The sequence below is a fragment of the Panicum hallii genome, chromosome 8 (assembly GCF_002211085.1).
Source record: "Panicum hallii strain FIL2 chromosome 8, PHallii_v3.1, whole genome shotgun sequence".
NCBI lineage: Eukaryota > Viridiplantae > Streptophyta > Magnoliopsida > Poales > Poaceae > Panicum > Panicum hallii.
Window position 1 is genome coordinate 36,799,560 of NC_038049.1, and position 13,047 is coordinate 36,812,606.

A 13,047-nucleotide genomic window follows, 5' to 3' on the forward strand; every position below is an offset into this window, starting at 1 on the left:
AACGATTAACTAGGACGAGAAATAAGATTGATCTGAAAATAGTAGTTGGAGGATTAAATCGACCCTCGGATGATAACTGAGCGACGGATACACCTATTTTACCCTTTGCTTACCTCAGCAGTCATTAATTGACCACCCCCATCGAAAAAATATTTTATATTCACCTAAAGCCTTGAGCCAACTTTTTTTATTTTTTTAGGGAGAGAGTAGCCCTGAGCCCAAATATTATTGCGAAAGCATCCTCAAAAGTGCGGCCGTCCCAGTCCCAGCAAAGTAGTAGCCAACCTCTCTGCAGCGAGCGCACGCGCCGCGAGCTAGCAGCAGAGAACGCTCGATCCCCTCCCTCCTCTTGCGAGATCGAGCCCCCGGGCATGGACTGGCGCCGGGCCGGCAGCCCGACGTACGGGCGGCGGCGGTCGCCGGGCGGCGGGGGGATGTTCTCGGCCCCGGCGTCCCCCGCGCACCCTCTCGGCCCCGCCCCGGCCGCGGCGGCGTCGCCCGTGCACCCGCTGGCGGCGCGGTCCAAGGCCCGCGCGGCCGCCGCCATGGCGCACGCCATGTCGCGGCAGCCGCCGCAGGGCGCGCGCGATGAGGACGACGGCTACGACGACGCCGGGGCGGCGGACGGCAACGGCGGCAGGTACGGCGGCGGCGGGGGCGGGAGGAGCCCCCTGCGCGGCGGCGGCGGCGCGTACGGGTACGGCGGCCGGAGCCCGCTGCACGCCGCGGTGGCCGGCGGCGGCGGCGGCGGCGGCGGCGTGAAGGACAAGTACTTCGGTTTCGCCCTGCCCAAGGTATCATTCATTCACTCCCTGCTCTTCTCCTTGCGCTCTTCTCCCATGTCTCTTGCGTCCTTTGCGTGCGTGCGTTTCGAGCGTCGTCGATGCACAAACCTAAAACGTTCCTTTCCTTGCCGTCCGACGGTGCGAACGAGCATGAGAAACGTGCCAAAACATGGAGCTTTCACGATCAATCTCCTCTCTGTTTTTTTTTCCCTTTCATGGGTCTGTCGTGTGATCTTCAAAATTACTACTACTACCTTTTACTGTGGGGAGGTGATCCAGTGCGTGATGCAGTAGAACTTAATTTATCTTTTTTCTCCGCAAGGAATGCTTAACCTTTTTACTAGGGCGGTGATTAGCTCGATGGAATCCGAAGGCGAGATTGTTTAACTGGCCCGATCGAGGTAGGCGACGCGGGCGAGCCGGCCGGCGAGGGCGGCTAGCTAGCTTCGGGCACCCGAAAAGTTAAATCGCCGCGCATCCCGAGGCATGGTCAACGCGGCCCAGCCATAAATGCCCTGGCCCCCGGAGCCCTCCGCTCTGACCAGTCCGCCGGCCACGCCGTGCCGCCCCCCGCCGGCCGGCAAGTCAGGTGTGGAACCGGCGGTTGGTCAACCCGAAGGGATCCAGAGGTTGGACTTGGAGGGCGGACGTCCTTCCCATGCGCGCGGCACGTGACGATCTTCTCTGCTCCACGCTAGGGTGTTCCCTTTCCCTTCCCAGTTCCCCCTCATGCATAGCGCGCCCTCTCCCTCCTCCCTACTCTGCCTGCTTCGACAATTCTGCGGCCCATGGAAGTTATTTTTATTCGGAAAAAGTTATTTTTACCTCTGAACTTTAGGACGAATTGGAAGATATCTCGAGAAAAGGTTTTAGCACCGCCGGTTTTATTATTTAAGGAGGAAATATAAATTCATCCTAAAATTCAGAAGATAAAAATATTTTTTTTCATTTTATTTCCGCTCACGGCCTACTGGGCGCGCACCTGCGCAGCGACTGCAAAACAGCCCGTTCCTCCGGCCCAGCAGACTGCCGTCGTCGTCGATGATAGCAGCTGCTGCTTTTGCTCAACCCGCACTCGGCCCACTACGTAACGTCAATGTTTTTTCTAATTTTCTTTTAAAATACACGGACACAACCCTGCTGTGCTTGAAACAATACAACTCTCGCATATTGAGAATTCAAATAATTTAAATTTAAACAGACTCATACAAAATAGTATTAATATTTATGCTATAAAATAAATATTATATTAATCATGTAATATATTGTCTTACTAAATTTATTTGGAGATATAAATATTAGTAATTTTTTATATAAATTTGGTCAAAATTGAAACTATTTGACTTCTGGGGATACGAGGGTTGCATTCTTTTTTGGACGGAGGAAGTACCTCTATTAGCATTTTTGATAGGGTAATCGCTTGATCCGGCAAATTATCGAGATCGATGAAATCGCCATAGCCACCTCGATAAAGAGAGACACGTCGTCTATCACTGAAATAATAACATCATTTTAGTCCTGAAATAAATCGAGAAAATGGGAGAACCTATACCGAATCAAAGACTCGAATACACATGGGTAGGTCCCACCGCAGAGTCCTGCCAAATAAGCTAGGCTCAGTTTGCCACTGCGTTTTCTAATAATCTAATCCACTCTGCGAAAGAAATATCACTGCTTCTGATGTAATTATGGATCGTGATGGGTACTACAACAATGTCAAAGAGAACGTCTAGGAAAATGGACGTGCCACGTCAATTACCACCGCGATGTCGTTTTTCCCTCTGAAAAAATCAACAAATCGAGAGCCGTTTCGTTCCACCGAGGCAGTAATAATTTACGGTGCTCTTCAAAATCGTTACATATTTGTCTCGAGACCAGGACGGGGGCTGTTTCATTTGATCGGGTCCACGGACGTGTCAAACAAAATACAAAGGAAATAAAAGAACCGGCTCCACCAGGGAGAGTTGCGCCCTGTTGCGTGCACGAGCTGGCTAGCCTGCACGCTGGCAGGTGGGGCCAGAAATGTGGGCTGTAACGTGCCGGTGGAACGCGTGCTGGACTTGGTGCGGATCAATGTTTTCAAACCAACCATTTTGCATGGCAGTGCCTCATCTTTGTGCGATTTTTGATCGATGAGCGAGTTAGGTTTGCATCCAAGTCCTTGGTGAAAATGTGCGATCCTTTGAAGAAATTTTCGGGGATAAAGACGCATTTAGGCTACGGCCTTGTTAGCTTTTGCAACTCGTCTGGTGGGGGGGACCTCCGCACGGTGATTGTCTGATTGACCACTAGATACCGAAACAATTTAAAAATAGACAGTTGCATGTCTGATGAGCATGATTAAAATTTAAATGGTATGACACACGGTCCGATGGTTAAAATGGAAAAGGTAAATACTGATGCACACTATATACATACTATGCATCCTAATACAAGAAAAAACACGGGCCTCTTAGGTTCACTGTGAAAACAAACAAACTCCTAGCCAAGCAATTAAATAGGATTCACCTAAAAAAGAGGGCTATGTAAAAAATGCCTATAAGCTAGTAATGGCATTTGACGCTATGATATCCCATGTTTTTCAAACCGACCACTTCACCTTGCTGTAACCCACCATGGCTTTGCTCTGGAGGGAATGAATTCTTATAGAGACTCAAACACAAGTCTAAAACTTATTCATCATCCACATCATCATGCTCTAAAAATATCTGGTTTCTTTGACGATTTGTGCTCCCTAGAGAGTCGATCATCATGCTTCAAAGGCATCTCATTTCTTTGACGATTTGGTCTCCCTATAGAGTGGAGACTAGACTTGAATTATACTACTAATAAAATATTTAAACTCTAGAAAATCATCACTGTATAATTCTTCACCACCAAGATTTCCTATGGACTTCATTTCTCAAAATATTCGTTTTCGGATGGCTCAAGTGTTTGAAAAAGCCTAGCAAATTCCACTTGGGTAGGTAAAAATTAATTGCACCAAATTCATACCATTTTTACATCAGAATACCAAAAAAACAAATACCACCAAAACAAAAAGAAAAAATTACATAGTAAAAAATCTAAAATAAAAACTAGCATTCTCAGCCGTAAATCGCAAAAAAGAAACGGACTGGAGTGCAAACCGACCCACACCTGCCCTTTCCACCCCCCCCCCCCCCCCCCCCCCCCCCCTCCCTCCTGTCGAAACGCCCAAATCCGCAGCTTCTCTTGGAGCCGAAAACAGGCACGAGCTCGGAGAAGCAAAAGTCAAACCAAAGTCAACGCGGAGGCGGTTTGGCGGCCACCCACCCACCCCGCGACGCCGATGGACGCGCCCCGCGGCGGCGCGCGGCGGCCGGCCCCCTCCGGCGCGGGTGCGGACCAGCGCCGCGCGGCGGCGCAGCAGGCGATGGCGCGCATGGAGGAGATGATGCTCGCGCACGCGGGCGCCGCGGGCGAGTTCAGCATCATCCTCGACGCGCCGCTCCCGTCGCTCCAGCAGTACCGCCGCCACCCCGCGCCGCCGTCGGGCGCCTCCCCGGCCTCGTCCTCCCCGTTCCGCCGGGGCGGGAAGGACGGCGCCGGCGGAGGGCGCGACGAGGAGAGGATCCCCGCGCGCCTGCGCCGCGAGGGGAGCGGCCACGACGCCCTCGGCGACGCGGGCGCCTCTCGCCGAGGCGCGGACGTCGGCGCACGACGGGAGCGGCGGCCGGCTGGTGGCGCGCGCGGGCGCGGCGAGGAGGGGGAGGGGGAGGAGGTAGAGGCGCCGGTGCGGCTGACGGGCCCGCGGAGCGTGCGGAGGCCGTCCTCCCGCGGCGCGACGCCTCCCCCGAGGCCCGCCGAGGCGAAACGCGTTGTAGCGGAGGAGGAGGGGGACGAGGAGACGCCGCTGCAGCTGCTGGCGCGCGGCGATCGGAGCTCGAGAGCGACGAGGCCTGCGGAAGCGCCGCCTCCGCCGCAAGCGGTGGAGACCGCCCCCGCCGCCACAAGGCCGTCGAGCCGGCGGTCGAGTCGGGAGGTTGGCGTGAGGCCAGTTGTGGCTGAGGTGGCGGCGAACGTGGACTCTGACGTGGAGAGCGTTGAGCGGCGGAGCAGCCGAGGGAGCGAGGATGGTGGCGAGGACGCGGTGGCGTTGCCCAGGCCGTTGGCGACAGTCGTCGCCAGAGACCGGAGCAGGAGCAACTCGCCCGCGATAAGTAATGTCAAAGATGATAGCTTTCTTACGTTTTTTATGCCGAGCAACTCGTTTGAAACAACTAAGAATTTCGTTTCAACAAAGACAAACAAGTTAGGAAAATTTATTCAAATTGATTTACTCTTCGTAGGCTCTTATTTATGCTCTGTTTTGAAACAGTTGATTAGGAAAATGTTTGCTTTAATTTTTGTAACTAAAAACAAGCATATGAGGCACTGGAGAATGTAGTTGTTGAAATTGTCATTAGGGTCTGTTCTCTGTTCTCAGCTTATTTAGGGTTAATGGTGGCTGATAACTGACTGCATTGCATTGGTGTTTCGCTGTTTTTCCTTCTCCAACAATTTTCAGTTACTGGTAATGCGGGCTGTAGTTATTAAATAAATGTGGTGTTGCTGCACTTGATGTTTCTTGTTGATGCATTCCTTTTATCCGATGCTGTTGCATTTGATGTTTCTTGTTGATAGAATTTAATCTTTGATGCATCATGCTGAACATAAAGGTTTTTTTTTGGGTTCCAAAGTGAAGGGGAAGTGAATTCTGGGTTCATACAATTACTTATTTTCAGAATACTGTCAATCTTGGATGTTACGGCAAACCTATTGTTCTCGAATGATTATGTATTTTTCAGTTCTCCTATGAAATGGCACGCCTTATTTCTTCTGTCCCTGTTTACCTAGTTAGGTCGGAATGGTGCGGACTCCGCTGCAGCGAATCGCCCACCATCAACAGGAAGGTCAACATTTGCACCACCAATTGGCGTTAATGTGAAACCTCTACAGGCTGTGGAAATGCCAAATGGGACACCTAGGGATAGAAGGTGAATTGTCAAGCTTTTTGAGATAATTCTCTTGCTCTCGTGTTGTCATACTGACAACACTTGTTTTCAAAACAGATGGCACTGCGAATCTATCAACAAATTTTGGCCCCAGTTCATAGTTGACACTTAGTTTTTATTCTGCTAAATTAGTAGATTGTTGATTTTCGTACATTGTACATGAGAGATGAGACTTAGTTCAAGCCTATACTACTACCGTATTGATGCTTTCTTCAGTTCTTAAGTGCCTAGAAAATTGCATTGATGTTCTTTTTATTTATTTGTGTCCTTTTTCATACACCCCCAATGTCTTATTCTTGGCATAGGCAAGTATGCCTGACCTTTTTTATTTTTAGTTTTCCTTGAAGTATAAATAATTAAATCAGAACAACTTTTTCTGCTGTTGATATTCATCATTGGAAATTAATCTGACTTCCTTCCAGTTTGTTTAATTCGTGCACTAATTCTAGTCCATCCACAAGTAGTGACAGGATTGCTGGGATTAAAATTTGATATTCCAAATGTGCTGTAGGGCTGTTTATCCAGATCCCACTTTTGCCCAATCCACACGGTCACGAGACTCACATGACAGTTCAACAATAACAGAAGAGGTTTGTTGCAAAGCTTCCTAGCACACCTTCTACATTCTATCGTGAACTATTTGTGAACTGACACAAGGCTTTCATCAATAATATTGAAGTTTTTTTTTCCAATGAAAACTGACAAATACTGGTTTTGTTTTTCAGCTTGAAATGCTAAAAGATGAGAATGTAAATCTTTTGGAGAAGGTGTGCTATGGTTCTTGCTTGTATTGTAATGAATTCCGTGAATCAGAAAATAGAAGTGTCTTCGCCTTACAAAAATTGTGGTAATATTTTTTTTCTGTTTTCCAAATTCAGCTTGGCCTAGCCGAAGAGAAACTTAGACAATCTGAAGCCCGGACAATGGAGCTTGAGAAACAGGTTTTTTTTTCTTAGCATTTCAAGTATCTGATATTATTGTCCCAGATTCTCCTTCATTCTATTGTAAAACTCTATATACTTAGTTATGCAGCTTCTTTCAGATATCTGAGATGTAATAATGTGTTTGAAGAGTTTCTCAACATGCATCATATTATTGCTTCATAATATAACTTTTTAAGTGTTCATTCAGTACTGTAATGTTAATATTTTATTAATAGTATAAGGGCATAATTAGAGGGTATATCAGCCTGTTCTTACAATTTAGTATAATTTTTCTCGCTTTGACATTATTCCTGCAAACATGAAATATCATACGATCTGGGTTTGAGCTTAAATTAGAATGGTCACTTCCTTTTATGGGTTCACTTCGAGAAATTAATTGCTTTTGTATCACTTTAGGATGAATAAGAACTTAAGAAGTAGTGTGACCAATGTGATTTGACAATTCGATCATGAATAGGGATAATTTAATCATGAATATGACATATGATATCCATTTTATATCTTTGTTGTCTACAATATGTACAGGTTGCTAATCTTGGTGATGGGTTATCTATGGAAGTAAAGCTTATGAAAAGGTATTTATAATTCATTTTGGATATCTTGCGCATTGATTTTCCTATGACTTGATCCGTGACTTGCCACTTATGGATGCAGGCGGGAGGAGATGCTTGTAAGAAAGGAGGTACATATTTAATTTTTCATGTTTATCTATTTATATTAACAATGACCATCTGGATTTTCTTAAATGGATTCGTCCACTTGTGACTTGTTAAAAAAACATTGGCATCAATTCTGAAGTGTGATGCATGCACTACATTTCATTGTATGAAGTGGCCCGATAGCACAATCTGAGTTTTGGTAGAATATTTGCTACTCTAGGCGGTTTCTTTACGTTGTGGGTGTTACTGAATGACATGATATTGATACATATGCATTCTTGGTATAAAAACAGCAAGAGATAAGAAAAGCTCTTATATCCAAGAATGGTAAAAGTGAGGAACTCGCCACTCTTCAACAACAGCTACAGGTAAGGTGCTAACCTATGCCCTAGAATAAGAAACATTATGAGTTCAATTATCAGTTATCACAACTGTTGTTTTCTTTTCTAGTCTGCAAGAGAAGAGGCATCTTCTGCTGTGAAGAAACTCAAAGAAGCTGAATCCGAAACAAAAGACTTACGTACAATGACACGCAGGATGATCTTAAGCAAAGAAGAAATGGTTAATTTCCTTATCAGTTTTCCTTTTATTCCAAAGATGCAATCAAGCATTGGTGTCTATTTGCTTGTGGAAGTGTTGATTTCAAGCACATAATTATTGTACAGGAAGAAGTTGTCATGAAGAGGTGTTGGCTAGCCCGATATTGGGGCTTGGCTGTTCAATATGGTAATTCAAAAGATGCCAACCTTTTCTTTCTGCAACGACTTCAACTGGATGCTGGTTTTATGTGACGTATGGGGACCTATAAAATTAGTCCGCCTAAAATTCCTGTCATTATTGGCTACAGAGTAGCAATGCTCTGTTTCCTTAGTTTATAAATTCCTATCAGAAAGCAGTGCCCTGATTCCCCATTTCTAACATATTTTACTAATTGATACTTTGTTATTTTTGAGTAAATTCTTGCAATTCTGCAGGCATCTATCCAGATATCTCCACGTCAAAACATGAATACTGGTCTTCGCTTGCACCTCTTCCGTTTGAGTATGTAACATCTGCTGGACAGAGAGCTAAGAATGGATCTGAAACAGGAAGTGATGGTTTGGAAGAGGTAGACAAGCTTGTTCATGATTTGACTGTTACAGCAGGAGAAGGCAATGTAGAAACCATGCTTGCTGTTGATAAAGGACTTCAAGAACTAGCTTTCCTGAAGGTGCTTATCTTTTAACTTGGTTTCATCCGTATTTGTTATGCATTAATTTTCATAAGTTCTCAGCACCTTACGTTGCCTGGTTCCAAAGAAGACTTTCTAGATCAAAATTTTCCTTTTACCTTTTTTTTCTGTCGTTCACTTTTCTGATACTCCTAATTATTTTGGAGGTTGAGGATGCGGTACTTTTTGCCCTTGCCCAACATCATCGTTCTAATGTTGCTGGGCCAGCAGATCCAGGTCTCTTACTTTCATTGGTTTTCCTATTTGTTATTGACAATGTTCGGAGAATATTTTGCACTAAAGTTCTTTATGTAGTTAAGAATCAATTGATCAATTGACCATTGTTCCTTCATTGCCCTTCTGAGACATTTATGGTTCGGTGTTTCACATACGCAGATATCAAATCATCTGGGGATGAAAAATTCACTGAAGCATTCGGTACTGTTATCCATTTATTCTATTAACCATTGTATTAATAGATATATGAGAATGATGTTATTTCAGCACTTGTGGGCTGTAGCATCAACCTATGCCATGTTCGTTATGTTGGGAAACTTTGATTCTTGACCAATACTCAATCTGGTTCTGCAGACCTAAGCAAGGAGGAAGAGGAAGATGTACAGTTCAAGCAGGTACTGTCCCTATTCCTTTTCCTCTGAGACTCTGACTTAATCAGCAAGTTGGTTAATTCTGTACCAAGTTGCCAACAAAATTCGTTTTGCTTCATTGTGACCGTGTCATCTCTTGCACATCTAATTCCTTTTCTGTTGCACCTTTTAGTAGATATAAAGTATTTGTTTTCTCTCTTCCAATTGACTAGAACAGATTTTGTGTTGATTTTCAGTTCTCTGTTGTTGAACTAAGGCCTAATTGTATTTTGAAAAAAGTAAAAGTAAAGTGTCATTTATCACAATTAAAATCAGTTCTGTAGAGCAGATAAATAATGAACTGCATGAGGATGCAAAGTATATATTACAAAAATATTTGCACAATACCTTGGTTGCACACCTAAGAAGTATGACATGCCAGATGTCTAGTCTAGACTATATAAATGCTAATGTTTTTAACTTGTGGCTGTTAACTTTGGACCTTTGGTGCCACCCAGGCTTGGCTCATCTATTTCTGGAGAAGGGCTAAAAACCATAACGTGGAAGAAGATATCGCTGAGGAGCGGTTGCAGATGTGGATTGATCGAAATGACCAGCAACCAACTTCACATGACGCTGTAGATGGTATGTTTTTGTACATTGCTCCTCAGATTACCGCGTCCTCGCTTTGCCGGTGATTTCTTCTAGGCTTCACTTTTACCTTGTGCATCCTGCTTTTCCCATTCTCAACACATTTTCTTACAGTCGAGCAAGGCCTGCACGAGCTGAGGAAGCTGGGGATCGAGCAGCTCCTGTGGGAGCTCTCCCGCCACGAGGTGAATCTCACGAAAGACGATCCATCCGATGTCGAGGATCTGACCTAACAGCCTCGGAAATGGCGAGCACACAGAGCGAATCCAGTTTGGTTATCCATGTGTATCAGAAGGAAACTGGAGAACACTGTAAACATGTTTCTGTTTTTTGCTTTTTCAGTTTTGTCCCAAACTGTTCATTGATTTTTTTTCCCTCACTGTACATAACTTTGTGTCTCTACTGTGTTGCAAAAGCAGAGCTTGAAGGGTGCAACAGGTTAAACCTAGTGTTGTACTTGCCGTGTGCCTAACAGAATCATCGCATCTGTGTCACTATTCCTGAACCAAGCGTGCCCCTTTTGCTGTTCTTTTCTCTTTTATTTTTTGAAGAACTTTTTGCTGTTCTTTTGAACCTGGCAGAAAGAATAAGCAGGGCAAGGACAGTCACAGTTGCACGGAGGGCACCGACGAAAGTAGAATAGAAGTTGCTTCCAAGTTGCAATGTTTCTGAATTCTGATAGCTTTGACTCCGTATCCGTCTCTAGCATTGTCATTTTCGATCCTGAATTTGGAGAAATCATAATTGGAAGTAATTCTTGAAGAACTCCGGAGCAGTCTCTGCCACTATTTGGCCACTCACCAAACGGAAGAGGCTGTCGAGCCTGATGGAACGCTAGGACGGCAGCCGGATCTTCCGTCAGAACAACGGTTGGCGCGCAACTTCCCCCGTTTGAAATTTGAAAAGCGTGAGCGACTGAGCGGGCTCGCGGGGTTCTCTGAAAGTCTCTCGTCTCTTCGTCAGTTCGTCTTCTTCCCGAATCCAAGCGCTCGATTCTCCTCTCGCCGTTGCCGGCGCTCCGCGTCTCTCCTGTTTGCGCTCGCCGGCCCTCCAGGGGAGGCTCCTCCCGTGCCGATCGCGAGCAGCGCGCGGGAGCGGGCCCCCTCCTACGCCGCGCCAGCAGGCTCGCCTTCACGGACTCACTGGAGCGATCGACAAAGAAAGGAAGCGGCCATCGGAAGCATGGCGTCGCCAGCCACAAGGCCGCTTGCATTGCATCACTGAAGAGAGTGTTCGTCACAATGACCCCTCTGGACTATCCATCTGGGAGTCACGGAGTGTGATATCCAAGATTGGAACCTGAGCACGGGAGTTACATGACAAGTGTTAGTGTTAGGGTATGTTTGGATCCGCGAGACTAAAGTTTGGTGCCACCACATTACATCGGATGTTTGACATCAATTATAAGTATTAAATATAAGCTAATTATAAAATCAATTATATAAATGGAGACTAATTCACATGACGAATCTATTAAGCCTAATTAATCCATCATTAGCATATATTTACTATAGCTTAATATGGTCAAATTATGGACTAATTAGGTTTAATGGATTCATCTCGAAAATTAGCCTCCATCTATGCAATTATAGTTTTATAATTAGTTTATGTTTAGTACTCTTAACTAGTATTCAAACATCTGATGTGATAGGGACTAAAGTTTAGTCGGAGTGATCAAACAGATCCTTAGATGACTGCTCTATGAGCGGAGGGTGCTAAGGGGTGCGACTATGGCCTTGTTTGGATCCTTTAGTCTCTTGACTAAAGTTTTGTCCAGGATCTAAACTTTAATCCCTATCCTGTTTGGAAGCAAGGACTAAAGGTCATTAAAGCACTAGTAAAAAGACCATGATGCCCCTGGTCTGCTGCCCCTGATCTTGCAAACGCTGGTGCCCCTGTGCCACACTTGCTCTGTTCTATAGCCGTGCTGGTGCACCGCCGGTGCTGCTCCTGCGCCGCCCGTACGGTAGCCATGTTGTTGTGCATTGCCGTTCAAATATGATTAATACAAAGCATGGAATATGTTCATACATTCGAAATGTACAGCTCAAGATTACAAATTACATACATGGTCCACAAGTTAAAAAAAACCCACAAGTTTCAGCTAAGACCTATTGAACGAACCATCAGCTATTCAATCTCGAAATTGATTCATGGTTCCATCTTCGTCGCCATGACGGGAATTAGTTCCATTTCCTTGAGAAGACGAAGCTTCGGCCATTGGAATGTAATCATCATCACGATCACACATGTCGAAGTTGTATCCGCCAAAGCACTCTCACAAATGAAATTATGAAGTGCCATGCATGCAACAATTATTTTCCTTTGCTTTGGCATCGGCAAACTCGGTAAATCTAACAAAATCCTCCACTCCATCTTTAGTACTCTGAAAGACCTCTCAATGACATTTCGAAGTGAAGAATGTGCATAGTTTACTAGCTCATTTTTACCTCTTGGCATCAGGTCTTGTCGAAACTCGGGGATGTGATACTTTGTACCCTTGTACGGTGCAAGATATCCCAGTAGGTTTGGGTAGCCCGAGTTGACGAGACAAAATTTCCCTACACATGAGAACCTTGTTGTTAGTGGCATGGAAAGTCTTGCAACTATGGAATAGAATGAACAATTGATCTTGTCAATACCTAGCGATGGATGTGAAAACTTGTCACCATATTTTTGAATTGAGTCATTAAACACCCTCATATCATGAACTGATTCAGGCCATCCCGCAACGATAAAGGTGAATCTCATATCAAAGTCACATATTGCCAAGACATTCTGAGAGGTGTATCCTTGGCCATCCCGCAATGATAAAGGTGAATCTCATATCAAAGTCACATATTGCCAAGACATTATGAGAGGTGTATTCTTTTCTTAACGTATGTTAAACTACCTTTTTACTTGGCAACACAACAACTACATGTGTCCCATCTATTGCCCCAATACAACTATCAAAGTATGGAGAAAAATGAGGAGACTGTAGCCTTTCATGCACTGTACTAAATTCAGGATCCACAGGCCTAATGATATCAGCTGCATGCTTGATGACACTTGCCAAGACCTTTTCAAACTTCCTACTAATTGTCTTGGTTGACCTCACAAAATGATCTTCAACTTGTCTAGAAGACTGAGGGGCACTAAGTATCCATAAAAACATCCCTAATATCTCCATCGACAACTTCTTCTGAGTGGACTG

At 45.1% G+C, this 13,047-nt stretch overlaps 1 protein-coding gene across 2 annotated transcripts; it reads left to right on the plus strand.

Annotated features, from left to right (window-relative positions):
* Positions 1-284: 284 nt before the first annotated feature.
* LOC112903436 (coiled-coil domain-containing protein SCD2-like) lies at positions 285-10,356 on the plus strand. 2 transcript variants are annotated; one of them, XM_025972709.1, is made up of 16 exons: positions 285-794; positions 5,643-5,782; positions 6,312-6,390; positions 6,526-6,567; positions 6,679-6,741; positions 7,270-7,319; positions 7,399-7,426; positions 7,697-7,771; positions 7,854-7,964; positions 8,069-8,129; positions 8,378-8,613; positions 8,781-8,850; positions 9,010-9,051; positions 9,205-9,245; positions 9,719-9,845; positions 9,966-10,356. In XM_025972709.1, the coding sequence occupies exons 1-16, from the start codon at positions 372-374 to the stop codon at positions 10,082-10,084; spliced, it is 1,707 nt and encodes a 568-aa protein (XP_025828494.1). In that variant the 5' UTR covers positions 285-371; the 3' UTR covers positions 10,085-10,356. The 2 variants fall into 2 exon arrangements, with proteins under 2 accessions (XP_025828494.1, XP_025828493.1); XM_025972708.1 differs by lacking the exon at positions 285-794 and adding an exon at positions 3,989-4,966 and having other exon boundaries at positions 5,647-5,782.
* Positions 10,357-13,047: the final 2,691 nt, after the last annotated feature.